Below are 16,771 nucleotides of genomic sequence, written 5' to 3' on the forward strand. Positions count from 1 at the left end.
TACCGCTTTATTGAAATTGCAGTTCATGGCAAAAAGAAGAAGAGTTAAGGTTTTAAAATATTGCTTAAGTTCTTTTGCAGCATTAGCAAAGAACCATAGCAATATAATGGGCATGGCATGATGCTAATGCAAAAGATATATGGTATTTATAAAGGGATGTCATTAAAATTAATCTTACAGAGCCTCTTGGAAGACAAATAGACCTATCCTCACATGGTATGTATGTACAGTAGTCACTGTTGATAGGCATGTGTATGCATGTACACATATGAAGAAATAACAACCTTGCACAACAAAATTTTCTACATGAAAGACTATTTTTGGCTAATACTAAAAAAATAATGATTTAAGTTCACACATTTTATATATGATGTTTCTGATCTTCAGGCAAAGCCTCCAAAATGTTTGTCCTTTTTACCAAGGCTGCATTTCAATTTGAAGTATTTGGGTATCTTTAACTTTTCCCTTTGATCCTACATACTATTCTTCCCTTGTTAGTGGGTATATGGCTCCTGAAATGGCAGAAGTAAAACGCAAGGAGATATTTCTTTGTGTGCCTCACATGCTGTTGGAGTTAGAGCTAAAGGAGCGCGTCTGCAGCTGATATCTTGAGAATTCCCAGTCAAAGCACTTTATCAAATTGATTTTATCTGCTAAGAAAATGCAAAAGTAAGTTTTCATCTCTACAGTTTTCCTTTCATAATATTTATATGAGGGGCACAAAGTTCTAAGGTTTATGTTTGCATTGTTGAGTAGATGTTGGATTTTTTGCAATTATCAAAAATACTTTTTTAGTTTTGGAGTATGCCTTTGATACACTAAACTCTGTACATATTTCACTTGCCACCTGCAATTCCAAGAACTACTCAAAATAGACCAGCATATTAAATACAGCACCAATGAACTGATACAAAGTCAGCAAAGTGCAGGGTCTTGGAAGCATCTTGGCTGTCCTGCGAAGTGTGGAAGGAGGGGCAGAGGCAGCTTGTGGCTGCAGGGCCTGGAGCAGTGCCTGATTCCCTCATGCTGGTTCCGGGGCCGCCGGGTATAAAGAGCTTTATGCAATGTCTGGAGGGTGGGAGTTTATAGAAAACGCGATGTCTCAACAGGCGAACACGCCTTTCTTCTGCAACTAGCAGGATAAGAAAAAGACACCAGGCTCCTTGTGCTGCTGCTGTGCAGATCAGCACCCCGGAGTCCAGGAGCCAGCTTCTGAGGAAGCTGGAGCATCCCAGGCCAGATGGGACCTCACTCTCGGATGGATGGAAGAGCAGCAACTGCTTGCAAACTGCTCATATTATTCACTGCATGCATAATGCAGGGCAGTTGCCAAGGTAAGCGCTATGCTTCCAGCCTCTCCGGAGTGGGAATTGCACCGCAAGGAGCACATCCCTCCTCAGGGGATTTTTATAAGAAAAAGACCAAAGTGCCTGAAAGTAGAGGGTTAATGGGCGCTGATTCAAGGAGTTCTTTCGAATAGTTAGGGGAGACTGTTGGCTCTTTCCAGGAGTCATTTGATGGAGTCGGTTTCTGTTGTGGAAAAGTAAGTAGCGCCTTAAAACCACTGCAAACACCACCGGCTGGTTAACTTTGCTTTATCTTGGTTTTAAATTATCCTAGGATGCTTCCTTTGATTGTTTTTCTGGTTTGTAAAAACTTTTTTTTTTTCTTAGTTACGTGAAATAGCAACACCCAAATGTGGCTAGATTCTGAAGGACATCTCAGACTTTGCAACACCACGGTCTAAACTCATGGTTTTACAGAAATGCAAGCAGGCAGGTTTTTCTGTGGGTCCTGATTACTGGCTATGAATAAGGCAAAAAAAAAAAGAAAAAAAAAGAAAAAAAGAAAAAAAAAGAAAAAAACCACCCCAGACTTCTTGCATTTTTTCCTTGCGATCTTTGTGCCTTTCTTGCTACTGAAATAGGGGTGGTTTTGCAGAGCAGAGTTCACCTGCATTCCAAGAGCTGGTTTGGTGACCACTACAATTGTACCTGGAGTTATTTTGGTGAGGAGTGCACAGGCTGCAGCACTTGCACGTAGACAGGTTGGGCCGGGGGGCTGGGGCTAATGCATGGACATGCTTGCGTACGTGTGGTAGATGCAGTCATTTTCCGAAGGCTATAAGAAAGAAACAGATGCTTAGTCTGGAACACAATAAGCTCCCCTCAGTCGGTCTCAGACGCAGATTTGAAGTTGAGAGAGGGAGAACTTTTTCTCTGGGCTTTACTGTTGCTAGGCGACACGGGGAGCATGTGACTGGGGAGCAGGCTGAGTGCCGCTCCTCCGGTGCTAATCTGGCTGCTGGGGATGGAGCAGCCGTGTGCCCGAGTCCTCCCGCCGCCTGTGCCTGCAGCCCATCTTCCTGCCTTCCCCTTCTCCGTGCTGTTTAATTGCCTTGCATTGCAAATCAAGCCTGTCTTGTTGGACCAAGAGTGGCTGAAGTGCGTTTCTTCTGCCCCACATATTGACCCGCAGTCCTGCTGGTTCTGTGTGTGTCTGTGTATTACGTGTGTGTTCAAATTGTTAATCTGCTTTCTTTGCTCAACTCTTAGTTTAAGCTCCTTAGACAGAATCAACTAAGTAATTATACAGCAACTGCTGCTAGCAGCTCCCACTTATGAACAGGGAAATAAGAGATAGCTAATGTGCTGGAGACCTGTAAAAACTCCAGCCAAAGAGGTCACACTGGGCAGAATTAATCCTATGCACTATTATTTTACATTGGGTAGAATGGAACCTGCAATGCAGATCAAAAATATATTTTTTTGTTCTTGTGATTGTCTGGAACATACCTGAGCAGAGAGAGGCTCTGAATTGGTATCCATAGGTAGTAGCAGTACAGAATTTTTTTACTTTTATAGTGTTCCTCCCCCTCTTTCTCCCATTCTTCCTTCCCCCCTTTCCTTCATGGTAGAATAACTGTGGAAATCAAACAGTATAATTTTAGTAATGGGTGACTGGTACTAGCAAAATACCTGGATATTAGTTTTGCCTGCACTGTGATTATGATAGTGAAATATTTGGTAACCTTAACTTACAGTTCCTTAAGTGTTGAGATCATGTCAGACACTTATTTAAAAAGAAAATTTGGAGAACCGTGACAGCAATCCCAAGCCTTGGAAGGAAAATGGTGAAAATCTATTGTCTTGCCTAATCCTCAGTATTTCCAAAGGTGCTTCACTGGTGTTTTTTGAGATTTTGGTTCGCAATATGTGAGTGTTCCCACTATAAGATGGATGTTTCTAGAAGAATTTCCCCTAAGCATCTGCTCAAATGACAGTACTCTTCCTTGATTTGCCTAATTCTAGTTTTACTGAGAGTAAACATAGTGCTCATAAACATAATAAAAATGCTGTCTTTTGTAATTGCCAGCAGCACAGGGCCTGTTTCTCCAGCTGTTACTCTATAGGTCTTCATGCCTGTGGGGTAATCATTGTCAGAAAAAAGTGTAACTGGAATCTAAAAAGTAGTTAAGGTAGTGTCAAGCAGGAGCATCATGGGACTATTGCTCATATTTGTTTTGAGAAATATCAAAGTGCTTCACACTCAGTTCATAAACTAGAGACAATGGATGGATGCTAGTGCACCAAATTTGATTTGTATCCTGAATCTCTGCAATGATAAATCATCAGCTTGATACATCCCAGGCAAACATGACAAAAATTTGCTACCATTATGAGGTCTCTACTAGTCTGAGAATGAAGGCTATTCTAAGAATGAATGCATAGGGTGTGATAAGATAGATCGGAAATCAGAATGAACATTTGAATGAAGTGTGGCAGGCCATTAAAAACTGAAGTATGGTAAGACCAAGTAGAGAAGAGGTACATCAGGTCTTTCTGGAAGTCATGGAGAAAGATGTTTTTCCGTAAGGCATTGTTGTTATTCAATCTCCAAATTAACAATTCAGTGTTTTTTAGACATTGTCTTCACTCAAAACTATTTAATTTGTCTGTAGGATGATGTACGGTGACACTGCTATGGGCAACAGGTCGGAGTCACTATCCATACTTCCTTGTACAGCACTGCACACTTTTAAATGACAGAGAAGCCTGTGAGATTCCACCCCTGCTAAGACCTAGAGTTCGAAGACTTGAGTGACTGGGGACTGAGGATTTGGAAGTAATGAGAAGAGAAAAAGGATGGCAAGAAATACAAATATACCGATGCAGTCCTGACATACAATTTACTGGGTTTTGTTCTTTTTTTTTCCTTGTTCTTTTTAATGAATAGCCCACTTCTAGTACATCTCTTGAATTTTCTTAATAATTCACTCTTTTTCTCTATTCTGTTCAGTAAAGCATATCAGGTATTTGCAAAGTAATCAGCTAAAGCAAAGAATGGGTCAAACCCCAGAATTTTAGTTAAATATTGAAAGCACTTACTGGATGACACCTGGTTAGATTTAGGTTCTATGCCAAATGCTAGAATTACAGTAAATAATTAAGCCAGCAGAGTGAAGACAAACTGAGGCAGACCATCCAAAGAGATTTCAACTAAGATAAATGTGTGATGTGTGTGATGCTTCTATTTCCCTGTAAGACAAACCAAAACCTTCTTTCATAAATTGAGCTGATTGGAAATTTGAGCAATGAAATCCTACTTTAATCCAGATTTACTTGCCATGTGTTTTACAGGAAATAGCAAAGATTCATTTGGGGGAAAGGTAGACTGCAAATTCATAGCAGCCTTTTAATTCTATTCCTTTTGGGCTTCCTGGGTTGACATGAAACCACTTGTACTCTTTGGAGCTTTTCCCCTCCACGCACTTTCTTACACTCTTAACTTCTCATTCTTTAACACGGAACCTGAAGATTCTTCTAGATCTGAATACTCTTTTTATTTGAGCAGTAAGCAGGCACATTTTAGATGTTATGGATCTATTGGATCTATTCAATCTTTTACAATAGTTATTTTTAGATCTGAGTGGTCATGATAACTTTTCAGATAGAAATTTATAGATATGTAACTTGAATCACACTGTGCTATCACTTTTTTAAGTGGAAGGGAGTCTTGTCTTTCAGAGCTCTACTTTAAAATATACTGGAACCATATAGTACTTTGGATGTTTCAAAAGAAGTTACATTACCATTAATGTTGAAAAACATTAACAGTTCCTTCTAATTAAAGGTCTACAGATTGACATCTATTTAAAGAGTAGTGGATGTTTTTATTCCACTTTAACTAATTAGTGGTGCTAATCATAGTTTGTCAGTTTCTTTTCAATAGCTTATACTGGATGTGGCAGATAAAAGAGCTGGTCTTTTAATTATTAAAAATGAAGTTTACATAATTTGATAATAATATGCTGTTCTTAAAAATACCTTGAACTTTTTCTAGATGAAAAGGTTCTTCTAAGTCAACCCAGTGTAATTCCTTTAATTTCAAAGAAATTACCCTGAGTTGTATTGATCTAAGACAGAAAATGTGATTCAATGGAGAGTAAACTACTCTTTAAATAGCTTTTTATTCTTTGAGCTCCATCTTGAAGTCCATTTTTTTAAGATGTTAATTTTTAGCAGCTTTTTTCTCCCTTGACACAGTACACTTGTAGAAGTGAAAAAAATTGAGTTTAATGAGTAAGCATAGAACTTTTAAATGAAATGGATAGCCTTTAGTGTATTCCTTAAGCTTTTACTGTTGGTTTCAGGGGTTTTAATGTTTTCTTTGTTTTGCAATGCTTAAAGTGGATTAGAGATCAAAGGATCACTGTTACAAGTTTTGTTTTGGATTACCAAAACGACATATAAAAGTTGACTGAAATGGTTCTATTTCTATGACCTGTTCTATTTTATTGCCTTTGTTTTATAATCAAGAAACCAGACCTTCAGCAAAAGGGCACTGTTTACAGCAGCAGCATGTCTACCCAATTATTTTCCTTCACAGCCAGGTCATGATATTACACCCTGCTGAGTCAAGTCAGAGAATGGGGAATTGGGATTCCCTTTTATGGAGATTGCAGGGTTATGCTCCTGTAGACCAAGAAGGCTGGGACTTTAGTTGTGTTCTGTGGTGTCTTTAAACAAAAAAAAAGGAAGGTATAGGCCGCAAGATATCCCAGGTACTGATACATTTACAGATGTATTTAGAATATAGGTAAGGGTTTTTATCTTCAGAAACCGTGGTGCACATTATCAACTCAAATAAATATACCATAGAAAATTTAGTTTACTTTGGGAAAGTATGAGGCCTGCAGAACTGGAATATCGACATATATAAATAACCCTTCCCAGATTTGTCCCGAAGAAGGAAATCTACCATGTAAAGTTCATATCATTCAGTACCCATTTTGATCTGATCAAGCCCTTGTCATACCTTGTCATCTAAGGGTACGGTTTCATAAGAAGTGATGAGCCCCATGAACAATTAGTTCACTGCTCCTGAGAGCAGGATGCTCCCACTCGTCTTCCTTCTCTTTTCCAATGTCCCATTCCCATGTTGCTGACAACCTTGAGTTGTTGGTACTTGCTTTGTGCCACTGCTCATTGGACCTTATCTGAGATGCTTTCACTTAGATACCTGTGGGAAAAATAAACCAAACCTCTGAAATTATGGCCTAGGGATTTTGAGCAGCATGCAGAAAAAAAGACCTGGTAGTTACTGGAGTTTAGAAAAGAAAGGGAACCTTGACATCATGTACAAGGAGAGGGGTTGGAAAGAGGGTGAGACAGAGACACTCCATTTTCCTACAGTAAGTCAGACTGGCCATGCAACCATTGTCTAATGCTACTGCTGAAAACCTTACCATGCTGGTAACAAGAGTAGTCCTATCAGGGCTAGAAAGAGCAAGTGTTACTGCTGCTGGAAACCCTTTTGTAAAGTTGTCTTGAGTAAGCAGGTGGCTTCACTTGAATAGGACTCCTCACACATTCGCTTCTGAGCAGGGTCGTAGGGCTGTTCTCAACCCGCCGTGTAAAAAGTGAATTGGATGACCAAGCACATGGAGTGTTGCTGCAGTTCTTGTTGGCCTTCTAGCTGTGTTAATAAAAATTACTTTTACTACTGCAAGGTCTAACACTTTTTAAAACCATTTCATGTGAAACAAACTTCAGTTTGTCTGAAATGAGTGACAAAATCTGTGGTGTCCTCCATAAGAATATTTGAGCTGTGTCTGTTGGCTCTGCAGTTATTAATTTTCCATATTAAGTCAGTCAGAGAATGCACTTTAAAGCTTCACTGAAAATGGGTGCAAAATCATTTAGTTATTGGCATATGTAACGTTTTCTAATAGGAGTTAAGAATTCTCAGAGACTTTAAATCCTATGTAAGACAGTAGAGGAAAGGGGAGCCCCAAATAATCACCCCATTAAAGAAAAATCTTGTTTTTCAGCAGCCTGTGTGGAGATACTGACTCTCTGGACAGCAATATAACAGGTGTGGTTGCAATCTTCTCCTAGCAGACATTGTGAAAGACTGATGGAAAAGTATTGCTGTGAGGAGGGGATTACAAGTTAAAGGTTGCAGACCTGTAGGCAAATGCCTGCAGTCCTCTGAGCAATGTGATTTGTATGTTGTGCGTTACTGTTGAGATACTTGGGAGACAGAGTATGGCTTTCCTGGAGTTTTTTGTGCATGCTTCTGGATGCAAGGACATAGGGTGCAGTATGTGTATGCTTTTGTATTTCCAAGCATGTAGCAAGTGTAGGGCTTATGCAGCTATACCAACTAGAGAAGTTCCTCCCTACTATTAACCTCTGTCTAGAATCTGCTTAGAGTAGCTAGATAAGGTAATTTGAAGAATTATTTAAAATATTATGCCCAGCAGCCACTGATGAAGGGAAGTCACAGCAGAAATCAAGCATCCTTAAAAACTCAAATTGAGTGAGTAAATCTGAGAGATATAGAGTTTGGATGCTTAGGGAAATTGTAGGTAAAATGCTTCCATTGGGGTTGACAGGAAGAATAATGTTACAGGAGAAGATTATATTTCTTGTATTTATCTTCCTCTGATGAATTCAACAACTGTCTTTTTAATGTAGCACACTCATTAGTATTACTATTTGTGTAAAAGGATTTATTCAATTATTTTTAAAATCAAAAACTAGAAAGGAAAAATGTTACATTTAGAAACAAAACAGCCAAAGTATATTTTGTTCTTATTGTTTGTTTTCAGGTCCTTTAAGATAAAAGTGGATTTTGTGTGACCACAGCAGTTAACACTGTTATTTCCATTCTGGTGATCCTGGCAGGAGGTGTGGAACTAGATGATCTTTGAGGTCCCTTTGAACCCAAGAGGTTCTGTGATTCTATGATCTGTCATTTACTCAGGCCTGCCTTGACATATGGAATTTCAGGAAGTTTGATAAGGAATGATCAGCCATTAGCTGCTAACTGAAACAGAGTCACTACTGAATAAGGGGGAAATGTGATGTGTCAATGCATCCAAAGGAATATATGTACTTCCCAGAGCCCTGGGCAGTAGGAAGCAGTATTAGAATGTCTATCTAGGCACACTAGATGCTTGTAGCAGGTGTTCTGTCTATTCTGTACTGACACCTCAGTTCGGCTTTTTTAACAATGTTCCCACGTGTTTAGTAACATGTGTGAGTAACTGCTGCAATTTTTAAAATTTGTGCAAAATGACTAGCGCCCTGTGAAGCTTTGGGGCACAACTTAAATTAGTTTTGGTGAGGTTTTTGGTTTTTGTTTGTTTTTTTTTGTTTTTGGGGGGTTTTTTGATTTTTTTTTTTTTTTTAAAATCTAGTCCTGCTGGTATGATGCTAAATAATTTCGTTCTGGATATGGGTTCTGTGGTAGGAAGACAAATAGCTTTCATTTTATGTGGTTATCATGGTTATTATCTGTAAGGGAAAGTGGTTTATTTTTTGCATGGCAGGTTTCATTTTTCATTTAATAACTTGTAATATAAATTATAGCAAGGTTTATCATTTGACAAAATGTTACATGTTGCATAGGTATTTTCATTCTAGCAATGATTTCACTGTCACAAACTATGCAGGAAGGCTCTTACTGAGGCGAGTTCCTAGTGCTACAATGACTCATCAGCTTTCAGGAGAGCATGACAGAATTGAATGCAGGTCATCATCTCAGCATGGGGTCTAATTTGAAAAAAAAAAAACCCTGCACATTGGTTGGAAAATTTATTTTAAAAATGGTAGGGGTCTCAAAACGATAAAAGCTTCCTGAGAGGGTTGTTTTATCATCTGCTACTGCATCTGTCCTATTTCTTCAGTGATATACCCTGTACATGTTCTCTCTAAGTTGTTTAAGCACTTTTTTCCCCCCATTTTCCACACACTGTGTAGTTGTAAATACTTCCTAGTCTTCAAGATTTTCCTCTTTTGGTCATATTCCCCCCCACCTTCTGTTACCCAATTGTTATTCTGCAGCAACCGTGGGGCGATTAGCAAGGTTCATTCTTATGAAAATGCTTGGGATGCTTCCTTCTGTGAGTAACTGAGGCTGTCTTTATTTCTGTGGTGCTTGCATATTCTTCTTCCTCTTTATGTCATATGGTCAATTAGAACAGATTTTTGCATACTTGATGTGTCATTCATGAAAAAGAAGCTACTAAAATTTAGGAGAGTAGGGATGTGTATGCTTCCCTAGAGATCCACAGTGCTTGCTTCACTTCCCCAACTAACACAATCACAGCTGATTTATGTGGATTAAGACACCTGACATCAAGACAACTGGTTGGGGTTATCCAGTTGAAGGCAGAACATATTCTTCATATGTAATGTCAGAAACATATTTTTATATTGAGGAGGGTAATCCTTCAGCAGCACTGCAAGTACTGGTTCTCTTGAATTTGGCCATACAGATAATAATTTTACTAAAATCGCTAAGGAGTACAAATAGTTTTTGTTAGTGTCCTCCTGGAAAGTACTTTATATACAGTTTAGATTAAAGAAGGTGTCCAAGAAAAAGTAATGGCTTACCCTCAGTTATCATTGAAGTACAAGAAATTTGTCAGTGACTTAAATGAAAGAAGGAACCTGGTCTGTTCAATATAAAGAATATTTACTTTATCAGTAGAAAGGAGTATCACCTCCTGTCTATTAGAATTAGTCCTTGCTTAAAGGGATTATTTCTTATTCCTCCCTTGTAATAGGACTAAAAAGATAAGAAAAGTTTATTTGTTGCTTTAAAAAAGTGAGTTGAAACAAGATAATAAAGTAACCTAATTCTTATTATTTTGCTTGTAGTACTGTATAATAGAAAGGATACATAGTAGGGATATGTACTGTTTCTGATCATGTATGGTAAATAAACTGTCATGGTTTTAAATTTAGAAGGTTGAGTTTTTTATATTTAGGATCAATGTGAATAACTTTAAAAGATTGAATATCTTTTTTTTTCTTTTATTTTTCCCAGGATAATTGGTTTGAAAGTGGTAATGTAGAAACCATTGTTTTTTTGTTTGGAATACCAGAGCCTTAAGAAAAAAAAATTGAAACAGAGATTTTTTTTTTTGGTTTTTCCCCTAGAAGGAGAATTTGTTCTCTCTATTGGTTCAGGCTTAAACTTGAAAAAAAATAAAATTGAATAGATTTGTTAAGAACTAATTAATAAATATTTTCCATTTTTATCAGACTGTTTGCATTTGCTGCTTTTTCAGTTAATAAAACTGAACTAAAGTAGAGGAGATGAGGATTATGAATATCTTTAATGTTGCTAGGAAGCATTTACAGTGTCATTCCTTTGAAGTTGTTGTCTGCAGGAGACCTGAACCATTTTCTCTTTACAGGAAAGCTTTCCTACTTAGTTTCAGTAGATTAAAATCCTGAATTTCTTTAATTCTTGGATTTATGTTGTGGCATTAGCAGAAATTAATCTATAGTCCTTTTATAACTGTATTAACTGAAAACAAATACTTCAACATTGAATACAACGATTTTAAGTATTTTTATCAAAGATTTTTGATAAATTATTAAAATGATATTTGATGCTTTAGTTTTAATAATTGCTGTAGTTGACAAGTATTTGTATGTGCAAGAACATGCAGACATAAAGCACAGAATATAATGTAGATTTTGCTGGGGTTTTTTCCTCCTTGGCAAGTAAAGGCAAACCATAAAAATATGCTGATGCTGCAGGGAAACATGGTATTTCTAAGTCCATAATGAAAGACTATATTTTTACTTTTGCTCTTGAATTTTAAAGTGCTTTTTTTAAAAAAAAAAGTGAGTAAAAATTTCAAATGTAGGTATTGGATCTTACCTGTCAGGGTAGAACTTGTTTATTACAGTTTCTGATACCCATCATTGTGCTGAACACAGAATGTGGTTTACTCAAAAATAAGTCCAGCCAGTACTGGTGAAGACCCAGATCTTTTGCTTCAGATTCAGTCCTTTATCATTTCCACCACTGCCCCCTGCCTCCTACTCCCAAATAATGTGACGTGTGCCTTGTTTCTTGCACTGTCTAATAAACATACCAGCAAAACAGAGTGTGCCTGTCATGTATTGGGACTTTTTTGGAGTGCTAACAGATTAAAAATAGAGTAGGAATATGTGTTGGTGAAAGGAAAAACAGACCTCTAGACATCGGTGTGCCCCTGGGAGAGCTGTTGGAGAGTTGTTGTCTTTATGCTGCAAACTGTCCAGGGCATGGCCCTTTTTGTTACATGATTGTACCATGCAAGGCACAAGGAGTTCTTGGTCAGCTGCTGAGGCTGTAGATGCTATTTTACTAATAATAATCTTGTTATATGTAATTAGATGATGATTCAATAAAAGAAATCCTACATTTCCCTTTTAACAATATATATCTGGCACTTCAGTTTTTCTGCCTCAGATCGTCCCTTGACTAGTCCTCTGCCTGCTTATCAATCTGCCTGTAAAGATCTTGCAGTCATGTGAAGTGGATGCAGATGCACATTTGTACTGTCTTTTTGTTGATATTGTCAGTAAAAATTATTTCTTTAATGTAATTTAGAGATACGTATATACAAAATATGTTTTGTGTCACAAGGGCTTGAAAACTGCAGAACCTTTTACTGCTTTGTGTAATACCTACAGATGTTTGAGGGGTCTGTGTTTTTGTTTCTTTAAATCTGAATAATTTGTATTAAATATAATGAAGTTTAAAGAGTGTAGAAAGACTGAAGGTTGAATATCATGTCACGATATATGAAAGTTAGCATAATTTCATCAGACTCTATTTTTCTTACCTATTAAATAATATTTGTTCATTTTTCTATTATAATTTCTAGCAGAATATTACTTTTCAGTATCATAGAGCATTATTTGAAAATAAGCTAAGGCTTTTCCTAAACTCTGAATTTTGCTTCTTTCTACATTAGTGAGGGGGAACACAGATGGAATTTCCAGAGGTTCAACCTTCCCTCCTTGAGCATTCCAAAACCTTAGGCTGTTTGACATGTAATTAAGCTAGGCAAAAATCTGACATCAAAGTGTATGGAAGGTGATTCTTGTGGATTTTTTTACCTTCGAGGCCCCTAGAGTGGGCTGCTCTGTTTGTGGGCCAAATGGGAGAGTACCCTTTTTTGGAAGCCAGAAAAGGAGAAAAAAAGAGCTTGTCACTTATTTTTCTATTTGTAAATTTTGTGTGGAAGAGGTTTGCAATGCACAGACTGTTTGCATTTACTTGTTGAAAACCTGAAGATGTATTACAAGTGGAACTGCTCAGGTGAAAAAATATTGCCCTGAAGAACATTATTCTTTTAGATGCAAGTAAATCTTTTGAGAGTGTAAATTGTGTAGTGTAAAGTAATTGCAGCAGTAAGTTTGACTTCTGAGTTGGACAGTTTGAGAGTGGTACAATCTATTCTGGGGCTTAATACATTCCTCATTGCTTTAAATTCTTCATTCAGTCTTAACTGCTAAAGAAGTGTTAGCAGTTCTCAAAGACATCGGGAGCACAAGGAAGGAAGAAGGAATGAGAGGTTTTCGCCTGTTCTGTGTAGACAGAATGAGCAGTCACGGCCCTTAAACTGTGGATAACAAATGTTATTCAGAAGTTGTGTAGTCAGAGTTAAAAGTGTGAGGGACTTCAAGGTTAAATAAAGGCACCTAGAAAATGTATGAAGAGAATAAAAAAGACTGAAACTGTTCAGGGAGGAACTGCAAGAAGTCAAAAGTAATGCAGACGGATGAAAAGTGAGGCTGTTTCTCTTCTATTATAAACCAAACATAACATTCTGGTTTTAATACAAAAGGATTGAATTTTAGCTTTAATTCTGAAACTAAATATTCCCAGACAAAGTGAAGCCCAGTGGAGGTTTGGGAGGGTGTAGTGGTGCCCTCCTATTGAAGATGGTGGCCCTATGGGTTAAAGCATTGTGCTGTAAAATATGTGGTGCTATTAACTTCTCTCTCTTCTGCCGGAATTCTCTATGACTTAATGTGACATTGAGTAACATTCATTAGTGGTGTGAATGTTGCCTACCATCCTCTAGTGGCAATGGGGTTTGGCTTTAGCAGTGGTTTACCATAGGGTACTTCATTCATATACAGGCAACAATTGTTGCAGAAAAATAAAGTGAGTAGTGGTAGAAGACGCACTTATTTTCAATAAATTAAAAGTGATAAAAGGGTTTTTTTTTTTTTTTTTAGTTAGTAATGTGCTCAATCATTCCTCTGATAAAATCACAATGTTGTTCTATTCCAGTGGAAAATGACTACCTGACGATCTTTCTACAAGTAGCTTTCCCAGAGCTAGTAACATAAGCCTTCTTGTTTTACCTGGGCAAATTCTGAATCTGAAACATCCACTGCAAGTCTCTTACAAGAGAATCCCAGACACTGAGGAAAATATAAATTCAAGTAATCAAGTTAGCATGAAGCTCCAAGATAATAATTATAACAAGAAGTTTTGAAATAGTGCTTTGGTCTACATTTTTCCAGTAGTGTTTCTGATCTTTGCTGTGCAATTTCAGTACTACACTGGTTTATATTAAAGCAACTGTAATATATGGGGGGGGGGGCGGGGCGGGGGGGGGGAGTGTTTTCCTGAATACTGAGCAGCTGAAAGAGATTTTACCTTTCACATTTTTTTTTTTTTTTAATGCACAGAGATTTTTCTTTATGTATATATGTTCTGGTGTGATTCCTAAGGTCTGCCATGCATTTTTTAGCTTGTATTTTAGTAGTGCTTTAATCACAGTCAGAAGACTGAAAGTGAGTTATAATAACAGTAAAGCAATACCAAAAATTCAATTTCTGAAACTTGAACTTTCAAAAGTCACCCAAATTGTTTTATTAGCAAATTCTAAGCATGAAAGCAAAGACTGATTACTTTATTGCTTGTTTTTAAGCTCAATGGTTATTTCCTTCCTATTTCAGTGTTTGTTAGAGTAAATCTGAATTTCTATGGAAATTAGCTCATTAGTATTATTTTTTGTAATATTTGACTGATTAATGATCTGCTTTACCATTAAAAAAAACCTACAAAAATTTGTTGAAAGGAAAACCTTCCATAAAATTACTAATGACTAATTCTTCAGTGAATTGAGGCTTCAAATAACATCAATAAACAAGCAAATAGCCCTTGTTTTCTGACAGTCCCTGCTCTTGCTGAAACCCAGGTGCTGCAGGCTCACATTGCATAGAATATACCAAATCTGGTTATTACTGACATGGTTATTTTTCATTCTTTCTGGTTATTTCTTCTGGGTATTTGTGGCAGTAACTTCATAATCATGTATTTTTTCCCCTGATTGCTTTCTCCTTTATAAAAGTTAGAATTGTTTTTGCTCAGAGATGAAACAGAAGCTTTTAAGAACCTCTGTAAGAAGTGCCCTTGATACTGCAGATCACTTTTACTTCTTTCATATTACTGATCTTCAAAGATTTTTTGAAATGAATTTACATAATTATCTCCTAGGTAATTTTCTTTGTTCTAAAGATAATAAAAAACAGTGATAAATTGAAGCGTTAGTCTTTCATAATATTTGTAGGTGTTTCAGAGCTCTTTGCCTTCAGTTATAAGTAAGGACAGCAGATAACACTGTGAAGCTTAATGTCATAATTAATTATAACAGATCTGCTGAAGAATTGTATAAATGCACATTGATACAGTTCTTCCTGTATATAGGTGTGAGCATCTTGAATTATAATTCTGAAAAGTATTATAGAGAGTAGCAGAACTGTGTGACTTGCAGATTTTCTGTTAACCTTCAGTTACCATTTCTGGTACTGTACAAAGACTGCTATGTTTATACTGCTTTAAAAAAGGTTTATCAGTGTTATCACCTAATTTTAATCACTGTAAGGGTATGTTTAATTCTAAGAACTTAGTACAAGATAGGAAAAATAAATTATTGCCGTACATAGTGCTTGAAATTTTTGTAGGTAGTTATTATTTAGAAATAATACACAAGTTGCTCATATTGCTTGTTTATAAGCATGTTTCATTAAAAATCCTAATCATGTGGATGCAGATTTGATTTTTTATTGTAGATTGTGTTTTTAAGTGACTGTGAGTATTTTTGAATAGCCACAAAATACTAAATCTACAAGAATATTTAGTATTTGTTTTGCACAGTAATTGCAATTGATAAATGGTCAGTTATATGTTGTATTTTTAGAGCTTTAACTGCTAATCTCATATGAAAATGTTGCTTTGTAGGGCAAAATTCAGGGAGAGGGCCTGGGATTCCAGAGTGAACTTGTACATTCCTTCAGGGCATTTTTGCAAGGGAGGTTGTTGTGTTTTAAAGGTAGTTGATAAGAGACCTGCACCACCAACCCCAGACCTGCACCACCAACCACCATCATGCATTAGTCTGTAGAAGGTATTTGGGTGAACATACTCCTGTACCACTCCGTACCACCATTTATCCAAGTGAAATTTTTGACCATTTGCAGGATACATTATAAATCAGGGTGTCACTACCAGACAATCAGATTTGAACATTCCTTGCATAAAGTAGCTTGCCTATATCCCTGAGGAATACATCACTTAAATGTGTTTATGTGACAGTGTTGATATGCCTGGTTTTACATGCAAGTTAGGTAGCATGTTATTTATGTCATCATGAATTCACAAAATAGATGGTTGTGCTTTATGTGTGCTGAGGTTATCTTCTCTGGGCAAATCACTCAGAATAATTGAAAGATGTAATTTTATTATATGGTTATTAATTAAATCAGGAAACAGAATTTTTTTCCAGAATTGGACTTTGCTACTACCTAAAGTTTTTTCAGCGTTCCCCTCTCTGAGGTGCTGACAACAGATTAACATGAAACAGAACTCTGTTGAACCTAATTATGCTGTAGCTCATTGTTTTGAGGATCTATAAAACTGTTCCCTCCCTTTTTATGAGGCTGTAGTCACAACTAAAGGCCATAAACAGTGCCTCTTCTCTTTCCTACAGACTGGAGATTTCATTAGTTGACTAATAAAGGCCTGATCCAGCTGCATTTACACCTGGGAATGAATGCTTCTTTATCAGGTCCTAATCTTTAGTAGATCAGGCAGGAGCGAATGACAGCAGGATAGCTTTTGATCAGCCATAAATGTCTGAAAGCTTAATTTCTTTTAACATTATTTGCTATTCAAATCTTGACTCAAGACATGCTTTCCTGTACTTCAGAGGAAATATTTTAAGTATGAGGGCATTATTAAAAAGCAAAACAAAACTGAGATATTTCTATACTTTCAACCAGTTACCACTGAAACAAGATTTCCACATCAGCTAAGGGGATTATTATTGTATGTTTTTAAATCCTCATACACTTTGGAGAGCACTAATGGTTAGCATGTTTGGCCCCTAGATATAATGTGGAAAATTATGCCCTAGCTTTATTTAAAGTCTGTACTGCTTGGGAATTTAAAATTG

General features: G+C 36.9%; 1 protein-coding gene across 2 annotated transcripts in view; it reads left to right on the forward strand.

The window, feature by feature from the left end:
* The first annotated feature begins 1,094 nt into the window (after positions 1-1,094).
* The window catches only part of LRP2 (LDL receptor related protein 2), a 109,718-nt gene continuing 94,041 nt past the window's right edge, over positions 1,095-16,771 (forward strand). For both annotated transcript variants that reach the window (XM_033065246.1, XM_033065247.1), the window contains exon 1: positions 1,095-1,334. In XM_033065246.1, coding sequence (XP_032921137.1) covers positions 1,241-1,334 — 94 coding nt within the window. In that variant the 5' untranslated portion in view covers positions 1,095-1,240. The remainder of the gene's footprint in view (positions 1,335-16,771) is intronic.

Source organism: Catharus ustulatus, chromosome 7 (genome assembly GCF_009819885.2).
Source record: "Catharus ustulatus isolate bCatUst1 chromosome 7, bCatUst1.pri.v2, whole genome shotgun sequence".
Taxonomy (NCBI): Eukaryota; Metazoa; Chordata; class Aves; order Passeriformes; family Turdidae; genus Catharus; species Catharus ustulatus.